The following is a 13,516-nucleotide window of genomic DNA, read 5'->3' on the forward strand; positions in this document are numbered from 1 at the left end:
TGTTCAGCTAAAATTTACTCAGTCCCCATATCATGCAGCCCCCAGTGGCTCCTTTCTCCACTAGTGGCTTCCTTTATCGAGCTGCAGTAATCAAGTTTTTCCCAGTGGTGCTGCTGCACAGCAATCCTTGGCACACACCCTGTGCACACACCAATTCCTCCACATTTTCACCCCATTACCCACTGCGCAATTTTAGACAGCTCATGGCAAGGATGGAAAGTTTTCCAATACAACCACTTACCGGTCACTTTATATTCTCAATGTGCTATATTAACTACTGCGTCAGTTTAAAAAAAAAAAAAAAATCCCCTCAAATCACCAAACACTCATACGGTTGAAATAGTTTCTACTTCCACTATTGAAGCTTAATAATGGCATGATTTTCCTCAGACCCTCCCTCCCATGGCTCCATCCCTCTTCTCTCAAAACCAAAAAACCCACAAAGCTTGTCTTTTGCAGAGTCTAGGCCTTGTGATTACCATTCAAAGGGTAACAACTTCAGGAAAAGATACAATTGGCAGATAAAGCTGAAGTGGAAACTGCTATTGGACTTGGGCTTTTTATTCCTCCCCCTTCAACATTAACAGCTACACTTAGCTTGTGCATCCCGGCCAGTTCTTTTGGATTTTTCAAGGCATTGCAACAACAGCCTCATAGTCTTCTTCTGGTATCAAATGCTTTGCAACTCATGAGCTCCACATAACAGGATTTATCTGAAGAAAATAACTGCATTCACATAACTGGTGCTTATAATTTGGCCATCCTGGTGAGGAATTCATTCCATAAAACATGTAAAAATAAGTAAGTAAATAAAATCCAACAGACCCAAACCATCAGTGCCTAGACCACAGCTGAGGTATCAGAACCTCTCCATACGATTCCCTTAAGAACATACCCAAAATACAGCAGGACCATTTAGAAGTGAGCCAGGACTTCGTGAATCACATGAAGTTATGCTGCAATTTACCACAGTAGTGAAAATACCCTTTAAAATGAGAATGCCTCCTGTGTAGAAAAGGAAGAAAGCATTTGCTCTGAATTCATCACGACAATTTGTCTCTGAATTCATCACTGCTGCAGCCCATTTCTGTCCTGAGCCAGGTCTCAGCAGTGACCCATTGGTACATTCTGCTTTCCTACCACAGAGGGTTTTACTTAGTTTGGGGCTTTTTGCTTTTGTTTTAGCTCTTTGCATTCTGCAACTCCACACATTTCCATCTAGTGTGGCGAGAGGAAGGACAGCAGACAGTTGCTGCCACCTCAAACACCCCAACCCCATGCAGTCCTGGAGGCTTCGTGCCTGCAAACACCCATGCTGCATGTAGGGTCTGCGGGCAGACACGCACATGTGGACACCAATGCCAGGGAAAGCCTCAAGACATTCTCCGTGGCTTTCTGAAATTGAGTTTTATCCAACTTGGCTTCAGACTACAATATGTCTGAAACATCTAAATTACCTATGCCTCTGTTTATTTCTTATTTTAGCAGAAATACTTCTCTGACATGGATCGTAAACATTTAGGAGAAGACATTCTAGCATTCGCAATGAGGCAGATACTCTAAGTTGTTGAAGTTGTCTAATAAACCACCAAGAGTTTTACCCTGCTCAGAAAACATTCAGAAATCCATTCCACAAAGCTTGCGAGAACTCTCAGCAGTTGTGTGCCTGTAATCTTTGGCTCTGTTGTAACTCTGACAAGAAAACCCCAGCTCCACCTTATTCCCCTGGCCACACGTGAACATACTGCTTTTCTGTCTCAAAGCAGCCGCCAGGATTGTGACCATGCCATTTTAATTTTCCTTGCTTTCAAGGAAATGGAGCTTACTATTTCAGTTCTGCATGCCTCTTATTAAGCTAAACCCATAAATCCTGCCCGACTGCCATCTCGGCTCTGAGGACAAGGGGAGCTTTAACACACGTGGTTGTTTGAACAGATTTGAGGGAGATCTAAAAATAGAGCCCATTCTGCCAGTTCATTAAGCAACTCTGGGATCAAGCGATGGTGACATCTCAATTGATTTCAAAGGAAACAGTGCTATCACGAACACAGAGTCTTGGCACTAAACCAGGATGAACAACTACCCCCAGAGTCCTTGCTCGGGCAAAACTCCAGCACGACCAGGCCCTTAATTAGGCAAGATGAGGAGCAGGATTATAAGAGTCTGCATTGTTTAACCGCAAACAGCTTGGCAATCATCACTGATTTACAAAAACAAGGCAGGACACACGGGATGATACAATTTAATAAGCAAACTGCTTTGCTGCTGCCGAGCTCCTCTGCTGCGAGCTTCCCCACCGGCGAGTCAATCCAACCCCCAGGGCAGAGCTGAAGATAGACGAGTTCAATGCGACTGTTAGCAGGCGAAACGGCAAGGATTAGACCCTGGCCATATGCAGCATGCCAAATTCAGCCATACCTTCACTGGCAAATGGTCAGACCGACTCTAGCCCACTGCTTTAAAACAGCGCCGTGTTAGAGGAGCGGCTGTGCCACTGCACGCAGCAGCTCCGCAGGGCATAACTCCCCATCTGGTCCTGACGCAGCCAAAACAGCTTTTTCTTCAGCAGCACAACCCCAAACTTATTTCATCACAAAACACCCCAACACTCCTGTCCCCAGTGCAGCCAGCAGGATGAAAGCAGTGGAGTTGGGACTGCCTCCATCCAAAAGCAACCGCCACCCGCACAGAAAGCTGCAGAATGCCCCCTGCAAACCTTCACCTGGCCCCTGCAGAAAGTCCCTTGAGACTAGCAGATGCCCCAAGGGCTTTAACCTTTCTAAAAGTTTGTGAGATTTTCTTTGAAGATGTGTTATAATTCTAGTTGTTCCAGTTATTTGTGCAATTATTCACCACTTTGTGGGGCACAGCGTGCTTTAAGCCTTAAATGTGTCGTCTGGTGGGCAGAGAGCTCCACAGGCCCCTTCACCTTACATGGAAAGAAAAATATCTTCACTTTTAAATTAGCTCTTTTTCAATTTAATTGAATCCATCTCTCAGATAAATTACAAAGTGCAGCACTATAATTTACTGGAATTAGCACCGCGAACAATGCAGAGGACACAGATTTTCTCATCTCGGTCAGCACCGAGTTTCCCGTTGCTTACTGCTCTGATTCCATGGTATGCACAAAGCTTCCCATCTGCTGGAAGGACCGGGACAAACCGTGTTGAGGGCTGCAGCACCCAGGGCAGCCTCCCAAAACTCAGCAACTTGGCAGGTGCCCAATGGCAGAGGAAGCAGCATGCTTGCCTCAGAAAAGAGGCTCACCAGGACAAACTAAACACAGATTTAATTGCTTCTGGAGCAAGCTAGAGTGGTCCATTCTTTCATAAACACAGAGATCCAACACATCCAGGGATGGTGGACAAGAAGAGGAACATCACCTCCATATCACCGCTATTTACAGCTTTGCATCTCAGGAAAATATGGTGCCCTGCTTTCTCACCCTGCGTATTTGTCGAGGCAGGCTCCACCAGCGAGACCCCACAGCCCCGTCCTCAGGCTACGTTTTGCTCCACTAGTGCAGCAAAGCAGCAGCTGCCATCCCCAGCAGCGCTTCTGGGAAGGACCTGTGTGGGTACAGCGGGCACAGCCGGGGCTTCCTCCTGCCTGGGGCAAGGGGATGGGAACCGAGGACTCCACTACCTAATTATAAAGCAAGAGTTGGAAACCTCCCACTTCATGTGCTGCAAGGAGATCAGGAAGTCTGATAAAGATTCAAGAACTGGAGCTGCCCTATTTTCTGAATAGGTGGAAATGCTAAATAAACAGAACAAAAGCCTTTAAAGTGGTCTCTAAGAATGCCTGGTCTATCACTCTCACAAATCCCTGCATTCAAAAGCCAGCCAAAGCCTTTGCTGTAATGCAGGAGTTGCTAGAAAGGGCATTACTGTCAGCTTCAGTAAGTACAAAACTCCAATGGTTATTTTTATCGCTCTTTACCAAGTCTATGAAGATGTCACACACAAGCCTGCACGTGAAACACAAGCTGGCACTCGCCGACACAGAGCCAGCAGCAATACCTGCCCACACGCCCTCAGCAAATAGAAGGTGCACACTATGGGAGAGCTGAGCTGCTTTCATCTCCCAGAGTGCTCAATTTATTTTGTTTGAGACACCCCAAAACCTACTTCAACAAGTTTGATACCAGGAGACCAACATGCTGATCATGGCCCAGAGGATGCTGGCAGGCTACGGGTTCTCAATATAAATGGATGCCAACCACACTGGCTCCAAAGACTCCCTGGTGCAGTGTTGTATTTATGGCCAGGGATTCTGTTAAGTAAAGGAGACTCCATTTTCAGGCTTCCAAATAGCTGTTAAAATTAGCACTTAAGTTCTGAAGAGACAAAACATCCTTTTAGATAGAAAGAAATTCAGGAAATGGCTAATGCAGCTAAGTTCCCCAAGAAATAGATATCACAGGGAACACATGCCTTAAAAATAGTAAGATGCTCCCAGCTAAATCGTTCCTAATCCTTTTTGTTCTGCTGCAATATATTATGATTTTCACTATAAACATCTTCTAAGCTGAAGGAAATCAAATTCATACATTTCTGAGATGGTGCACAAATGGATCACTGCTGTTTTCTTTTTAATGCTTTATCCCTTTTTTCCCCCCCAACATCAAAAAGGATGACATATTTGCATGCAGTATATTCCTTGCCCACGAGATGTCTCCAATTGCTGCACAGAGGTCCCAGAAGATTGGTCCTGGTAAATAGAGGAGACAAACATGGAACTCAAGCTGTGTGAACACCACTCCCGCTCCTCTGTTATTTTCTTTAATAAATGCTCAGCTCGTGGCTTAGCACAAATCCAGAGACTATACATCATGGCAAACAACAAGCGGCTGCTTTTTTTTTTTTTTTTTTAATGACAACCTTTTTACTCACAGTGAGGGACAAAGCAAGCAATAAACAATCCTCAAAATAAATAACTCTCCTGAGAATGAAGCAAGACCTCCCTAATACCAAAGTCAAGCCGCAGCTGCATAGAGCATTCCCATGACACAGCTGGTGGAGAGCTTTGGATTTCAGCTCTAAAACCACAGTTTATATCATCCTAAGTACATGAGAGGATACGGAATACATAAGCATTAGGCATCTTTCATACCTGAATCAAGGATCTGAAGCCTCGTATGTTACACAGGCTGCATTTATTCAGGCACAGCACACCTAGAATACATTTTAACAGAACCCAGCCAAGACTGGACCATGTACGTGCTCAATAATTTTCAGATAAACAGACTGCTGATGCAATGACACGACATTCACACTAACTCTCAAATCCTAGAGCCTTTATCGTCTTTCTGTTAATGTATGTGAACTGCGTGGCTGTGACAGCATCTCTCTTGTCCCAGTGCCATGAGGGGTTATTTTTAGCTTGTTAAAGGCAGTTCATCTCCTTCAAAACTGGGCAGTTATCCAAACAGCCAAAGGAGAGGCAGGCTGCACTGTATCTGTTGCTTTATGGGAAAAACCCTCATTCACAAAAACAAAGAGCAAGTAGAACCTGTACGGTAGATAAACTTGAGTTTCTATTATGCTGCTGACTTGGCTTTCAAACATGTCACATGGAGGAGCAAAAACTACAACTCCGGGTATTGTCTACACTGATATTTATGGTCAAGTCAAGAAGGTTATCTTCCACCAGCCCAAGCATCAGTAGGTATTTCATATTTTGTATGAAACAGCCTGTATCAAGTCTACAGGGGACCCTTCAGAGTACTGGCCTCTCGGTAATACAGCTTTCTCTGTGCTTGCCTTTAACACGAAGGCTAAAAAAGAAGCCCAGGAGGGCTGGAACCAAGGAAGTCCCTGAAGAACGTACTCACATTAACATCTCCATTGTGGATGAATTTCAGAACCTGTATGGAACAGTAATTCAATGACACTGCCCCCGTGGGCCTTCTACCACTCTTCTTCCTCCCTGTGTTCACACGACTCATGCCCACATCTTCACAAAGCCCTTGCCTGTGCCACCACCATCAGCCCATCATAGCTGCTGCACGTCCCTGTGGCAATAAGATGAATTGCATTTGCTTATTTTAATGTGATATGGCTTCTGGAAGCAAAACAACTGCTTACACACAAGAGGAACAACCACATTAGGCAAACAAAGAGTTGGTCTCAAAACGTTTTGTCATTTTCTCCTGCCCAAATTTCCGTCTACATTTACTCTAAAAGCTTGCATTTTACCATCTCTCTGGAGCCACCGCAGGACCCAGAGCATCTGTTCAGCTGTTCTGAAGGGCACCGCATGGGCGCAGACCCCTGGACATGCTGGACAAGGCTGTACCCCACTCCCACTCATTCCTCTTCAAAACGTGCCACATTTTTGGCACAAAACAGGCACTGCAAATTTTTCCAGCCCTCACCACAAGGAGTTACTGAGCCCTTCCCCAGGACAAGGCTGGCCACAACAGAGCCTCACACCAGGCTCTTCTTCATCTTCACCCACCCCAGTCAAAACATTTCAGTGCAAAAGGGGGTTTCTGATGGCGAGAGCTGTTTCTCGCTTCTCCAGCCATGCAGCCCTGTTCGAGGGGTGAGTCATGTCTCAGCAGCCTCTTTCGAGACTGCGGTGCCCTAATGGGAATGAACGCTCGAGTCCTCTTAGTAATGAGGGTCCCTCCCCACGCTCTGCACACATTTAATTGTTGAGTTATGCTTCCTGTTCCTTTTCAATGTTAATGCTTTCTCTGAAATTCTCTCCCAGTGTTTCCAGAAGAACTTTTGACCTCAAGAGTGTTTTTAAACTTATGGCATTGTTATCCTCTTCCTTATTATGCTTGCATGGCTAGAGGTAATTACATACGGATTCCCTGGTAAGGCAGAAAGGCTCACAACAGAAAATAACTAACCAGTCCTATGGCTCAGATAATACATAAAAACAGGGAGGGGGGTGGTGGTAAACAAATGCATTTCTGCATATTCACAGAGCAGGTTGTTGCTGCATGCCTTGCAACAACAACAACAAAAAAACATAAGTGGGCTTTGTCAAGGGGTAAGGAAACCCAGCTTCTGTGAGAGACCATTAACCGGAGACATCCTGTTTCTGTCACTTGTGGGAGCACCAAAATCTTGGTGGGTCATGGCCATCTATGCATGCAATGTGCCCTCAGCTGGCATGAAGAACCCCAGCACCACAGGCAGCAGTTGCCCAGGGAAGAGCCCCAGATTATGAAAAGCCCAGAGGAGCAGTCCCCAGCCTTCCCTCCCTGCCTCCAGCAACTGAAGATCCAAACCTCCCGAGGCGGACGCCCTCGTCTTGTGTTTAATAACTTTTTGGAATTTCTCATCCAGCCCATTAATATGGAGCTGTTCGCTGAAGTAGAACGCTTCAAAAGGAAAATAGTCAGATCATCCCATATTGAACAACACAGCACCACCGGAAACAAAGGCTAAAAGCTTTTGAAGCAGTGGAGAATGGTATGTGCCTCTGTCAAGGGACCTGAAACGCCCCAGATTCATCAGACACTTTGCAAATTCTTGGCAGATCTGCTTTCTGTTCAGAGCTCATTTCCCAGGTTGCTCTGCCATGCAGCAATACAGTGACAAATAGATTCAATTTCAAGCAACAGAAATGCTAGGAAAAATGAATTAGAATTAAAAAAAATTGTCAGAGGTAAATATTACCCTATCATCCTATTTCACTTGGACATAAATAATGACATTTTAAAATAGCAGTGTCAATTGCACGAGGTAAAATATGGATTTAGGGTGAGAGTTTAAAATCCCCGAAGTGACTTAGGACAATTTAACACAACATGATTCTGTGGCCCAGTATTTTGTATCTGAAGTTAAGAAACATTTTGGCCAAACTAGCTCTGAAAGAAATGTACTTTAAGGATATTAATGTAATCCCTTTTCTGCCTGCGGCACAAGTTTTATTAAAGTTAAAACTTTAAGGGATGTTTCATGTTAAACAGGGCTTTACATAACCAAATTCTGTTAAAACAGAGCTCCAATTAAATTGTATTATGAATTTTTTATTAATGAAACACAACAAACACACTTTTGAGTAAGCCTTAAAAGTGCTATTTCTCCTAGATTATGGTTTTCAAGTGTCACAAAACTTTTCTGCTGTGTCCTGGGGAAGCTGAATAGCTCAGATTATATTTCCCTGGCTGAACTGGAGCAGAACTTAAGGCCTTAGAGAACTTACTCACAGGGAGAATATTGAACATCCACCACCTATAGAAGAGACATTTTCCCCACTTAATTTTCATGGAATCACAGAATAAATTGGGTTGGAAGGGACCTCTGGGGGCCCTGGTTCTGTTGCCTTCTCAAAGCAAAGATCACTTACATCAAGACACTCTGTGCCTAGTCCAGTTGAGTTCTGAATATTTACAAGGATGAAGGTTTGAATGTGTAAATCCAAGTGATTATTTTTTCTGGCCAGCAACATCCCTTTGAATTCAAACACAACATTAGAAACCTCACCAGGCATGTGGGAGCTGCACCATGGTCTCCCTCCCTCCTCAGGTGGGCTCTGCAGGGCTCCCCGTGGTAATACTCACACATCGCAGAGGTAATATTTATCCATCTGTGCCAAAGTGTTGTGCCTAGGTCATCTTAGATGGTTGGGTGCTGACACACTAACAGCAAGCCCATCAGGAGTGTAAGTTATTGTTCTGAATATACAGCAATGAATTATTCTTACAGCAAAGCTACTGAAAGAACGCTTTAGGCAACGCTAAGAACTCCCCAAACAGTTCATCCTGAATGTTTCGTAGTATCTTCTCCACTTAGACTCTACAATTAGACATACATTGTGTTGGTCAGAAACACACAGACCTGTTACTGTACCAAAAACTCCCACAGTAACTAAACCCTAAACAAATGAGAGGGAACTTCCCCCTGAGCTTTGCATGTCCACAACTGGTTGCACGCAGGCAGTTTGGAAGTTTGGCTTGTCTTCTCAGCCTTTCACACAGCAGCAACAAGGGCAAAGTGGAGTCACACTCCACGCTGGAGTCACACTCTTCACTCTGCAGAAGTGGAGTCAGGCTCCTGGACTTCAAAAAGCAACAGTGAAACATCAATGGACAATAAATCCTTCTGAATTACTTTTTTTTTTTTTTTTTTTTTTTTAACCTGACCACCCAGCACCTGACAGCATCCCTGTAAGTCTCTGCAAAACCCTGCACAGTAAAAAGAAAATTATTTAACCTCTCATCAGAGGTGAGAAACTGGTCATGATAAAGTCAGCTCCCGTCCAGAGCTGGGCTGAAAATTGGTTTCAAATCTAAAAGCCCTGATGCTTAAACTGAGAACTCCGTCTTAGTGACATGGTCCAGACCTTCAGTACCAGCGCCCCAGCCCCGGATGTCTAAAACAAGTACATTTATACTGATTAAAAAAAAAAATGGTCCAGCTTAGTTCCTGCTTTAATCAGCAGCAACAGTCTCATCTCTTATCTACGATACAAATACAGGGAGTATACGAGAGCAAGAGAAGACATGTGATTACCATCAAGGGAGCTGGAGCAGCAAAGAACAGTAATTTCCAGAGCAGTTTTGCAGTTATATATATACACACATACATATATACACACACACAGTATGTATAATCATATAGATATGTTTTGTGGTTTTTCTCTTTAAATCATATGATGCCTCATGCCCACGCTGACCTTCAAACCGGCTTCAAAGCCTTGCTGTGAAAAATTCTCCCCGTCTCTCCAGACAAAGAATAGCCACGTGTGAAGTTTATCTTTTCAATACATTTACCTTCCCCTGTCCTGCCCGGTGGCACACAGGATTTGCACAGCCCAGACCAGCTGTCCCAGCAGGCTGCCCTGAGCTGATGCGGATGGATCAGGCTGCAGGTAGAGCCCAGGGGTCTGCGCTGCTTGGACTGCCCACCCCGAGCTGCAGAGCCCTGTCTGCGCTCCCGATGCTGACACAGCAATTACATGGGGAATGCAAAGACTTCCACACTCAGGATTAGAAGAGGAGAGATTTCAGGTGCAGCTGAACTGAAAGAAGAGGAGAAGTCCTCAGAGCCACCAATAACTTAGCATGACTACATCCCTCTGAATTACACTCCCTTTAATTTAAAAAAAAAAAAAAAAAAAAAAAGGAAAAAATCTTTCCTGCCATTCTTCTAACATGCTTATTGTACTCAGAATTCTGTGATTTTCCCTCCAGCCCTTAGCAATGAATTACAAAAGCACAGAGCTATGGCCAATAAAGGCGACAGGCAGGCAAGCAGACCAAACTAGCTCAAAGTCAGGCTGTTGCCACTGCAGTGGCTTCAGACTTCAGGGCAGGCTACAAACTCAAGTACATGCTGAAGGGCTCTGGGCAGGCTTGCCTTCCTACTTTACAAATAAATAACCATCCCCTTCACAATCTCCTTCACGGTGTTGTGTATCTCAGTTACCTCAAGTTTCCCTGAATGTTATGTTAATCTGGAAAGGAAATATCCAATAACATTTAAAAATGCCCTCACTGAAAAACACGCAGAGCTTTGCTGAAAACTCAGGAGCATATGAAGTGGCAAATCACTGTTAGCATGTGCTGAAAGATTCACTGGAATGCCAGGGAACTGCATCCTGAAGCCATGTATAATTAACTTTTGACAAAATTTATTTTTATATTCAAGTTTTGCTGAGCCACAAACTTACAAAAAATTACCAGAACTCGAAACATGACACATAGCAGAATAAAAAGTATTTCTAAAGCCAGAAGAATGCTCAGATGCCCACTCAAGTTTGCACTCAAACGCTACCATGTCAGCAGCACCGAGCATTCCTGATTTATTTGCTTTTCCCTTCCTCCCCTCAAAATGGCACCTTGGCACATGGAACAGAAAACCACATAGAAATCACTAACAAGGAAACAAAACTTGTTACATTAAAGAGTTGCTTGAGAGTGGGGATTGTTATAAGCATAGACTTAAAGCAGGTCAGAAATAACATGCAGGCATGAAGTGAACACCAACATCAGGTAGATTATAGTGTGAGGCTGTAGGAGTGTAAAAAAATGCACAATCAAATCACCAAACCAGAGATCACATTTGAGCCATCCAAAGGTTTAAGAGATTTATTATAATTGCCACAAAAAAAAGAGGGGTGGGGTGGGGAGGGGAAGAATCAAAAGAAAAAAGTAGAGAAAGAAAGGCTTCAATTGAATCCACCTGCTTTCTCATGCTTGAAAACCAGCCTGTAAGCTCTTTAGAGTTGTGAACATAATTTTATTCTGCATTTGTACAATACAACAGAGGCCCAGAACACTGATGAAGCTTCAGAGAGCCGCTACATTACAAATAAATAACAATAATCCACTTAATCTCTCCTTAATGCAGCCCCAAAGGGAATGCAGGCAAGATTATCAACCAACAGCATTTATTCAGCAGACCTTCAGATAGAGTTTGCAGCCAAAAATTCATATCACTCCCCCAGAAGGTGCCCATTTGCTCCAACAGAGCAAATAAAACCTTGAAGAACTGGATGATAAGCTGTTAAAGAAGTTTAGTTACAAAAGGAGGAGAGAGGAGAGCGTGTTACCACGTAAGCACTGCGAGAGACTTTCCCATCAGTTCCAACAAAAGCAGTGGAAGCGGGTGGAAAACAATCCGACAGCAGGGAGAAAAACAAAGACTGTGATCACCACATAGCTCGGAGGACATGAGAGTTCCTACCCCCCATGCCACTGCTCTGCTACAGTGCAGGAACAGAGAGGGCAGATGCTGCAGAAGATGACATCCCCGTTTCAGCTCATCAACCACTTTTCACAAGAAAGAGGGCTTCATTTGATCGCCCCGTCCTGTCCGTATCGGGCTGGAGGAGAACATGACAGATGCAAGCGGGCATCAAGGGAGAGGTTAAGAACATCATCAAAGCCACACTTACAGCGACCAGTGATTCAGGAGACACATTCACCCCCTTCACATCATCTTCTTCTGGCTCTTCTTTTTCTTTATTGTCAGTGCAAGAGACAGAGTCTTGGACTGAGCAAGTGCTAAGCAAATCTGGCAAACTGGTAGATGGGTACTTCAGAAAATCCCCTTCGGCAGATTCCTACCCGAGAGACAACAAAACCATGTTATACCACATGCAGAAACCCACTGGAGTCACGGTGGTGCTGCCCCATTTCACCTGCCCCATGAGAGCTCCCTGATAATCCTCCCCTCCGTACATATCTCTGTGTGCTTGAGCTTTAATGGTCCAGTTATAAAAAGCAGTCCCAGTTTTAAGGAACAGATATAGTAAACAGAGACTAAAACATTTAGATTTTATACAGGAGAATTTAAAATAAATGCTACCACAGCAAGCCTGCTCCTCCCCAGTTTGTTAAACATAATGGCAAGCAGATCCAGAGTTTGCAGACTCATTACTCATTTCATTACATCCAAAATCACATTCTGCACTTCCCTGTGGATGCTTCCTTCACAAGTATACCTACCTATATGCTTAAGGAAAATGAATCGACTACACTTCTTAGGAGAACACAATGAAGACCAATCCACCAAACCTCTATGAACCCAGCCCCAACACTTCAGGAGCTGTTCCCATGCTTTGGCAGATTTTCTGGGAGGTAAACAAGTGTCAGCTGAAAGCAGTGGTGAGACAGACCCTCATTTTATTGCTTTCAAAGCAAATCCTGTGTTTGGAGTGCTCAGCAGGCCAAATTGCAGGGCTGCTTTCCTGTACCAACAAATAACACCCAAAGGGATCTTCTGGGGAACACTTCACCTATTTACACCTTTTTACACAAAGTTTTACGCTGTAAGCTTGTTCACAGTGATTATTTTGATGCAGCCATTCCATAAGCAAGCAAATAATTTTAAGGAGAATTTTATGCAGGCTGCCGCCTTGCGTTTTGGCAGAGAGTCCAATTGTCTAAATGAAATACAAAATGTACCTATTTCAGTTCAAATTGTGTTCTTTCCAGAATCAACACTGGTGGGGCTACTACCACACTGGGAGCGTGGAGAAGGTCTTGAATTAAATTCACTGTCTAACTGAAACATCAGAGAAGCTACAGGCTCCTCACTTTGAACATGGAAGGACAGAGCCTCTTCTTCAGGAACATAAGCAGAAGAAGCTTCCCAGGAAGCCCTAATTGCATCCAGACATTAAGCTCATGCCAACCCTCATCAGGTTGGCTGGGACAATGTGAAGAGGAAGCTTAAAAAAAAATCTGTAATAAAAAAAATAATAATCCATACAGAGTGGCCTGCTGACATAGCATGTTCCCACCTGGAAATACATGCTCAAGAGCGGTCCCTGCCACTACCTCAGAGGCCCTGCTGGCCCCACACCTGCAGGCAGATCCTTCTGAGACCCCAAGCACTTTTGGGAACCTGTCTCAACCCAAGCAGGGGAGCAGCAGGCTGTGGTATGGGGGAGCAAGCAACTGGAGTGGACAGGACTTTCTTAAACCAAGTGAAAATATTGTGTAAGGTCCCCTTGATCTCTCCTGTGTTGAAAGCAAAACTGAGAGCCCTGCTGATAAATGAGTTCCACTCTTACTCCCCTGAAATTTCATGCTACTTTA

General features: G+C 44.2%; 1 protein-coding gene across 7 annotated transcripts in view; it reads right to left on the reverse strand.

Moving 5' to 3' along the window:
- Positions 1-13,516, reverse strand: part of PDZD2 (PDZ domain containing 2) — a 198,534-nt gene that overhangs the window by 41,090 nt on the left and 143,928 nt on the right. For 6 of the 7 annotated variants that reach the window (XR_014319363.1, XM_082783407.1, XM_082783408.1 and 3 more), the window contains one exon: positions 11,869-12,036. The exons of the other annotated variant lie outside the window; for it this stretch is intronic. Coding sequence is in view for 5 of the 6 variants with exons in the window: in XM_082783407.1 (XP_082639533.1) it covers positions 11,869-12,036 (168 nt within the window). In the remaining variant the exon portion in view is untranslated. The remainder of the gene's footprint in view (positions 1-11,868; positions 12,037-13,516) is intronic. 7 annotated transcript variants of the gene reach the window in all.

This window comes from Aythya marila, assembly GCF_965140915.1.
Source record: "Aythya marila genome assembly, chromosome: Z".
In the NCBI taxonomy this organism is placed as follows: domain Eukaryota; kingdom Metazoa; phylum Chordata; class Aves; order Anseriformes; family Anatidae; genus Aythya; species Aythya marila.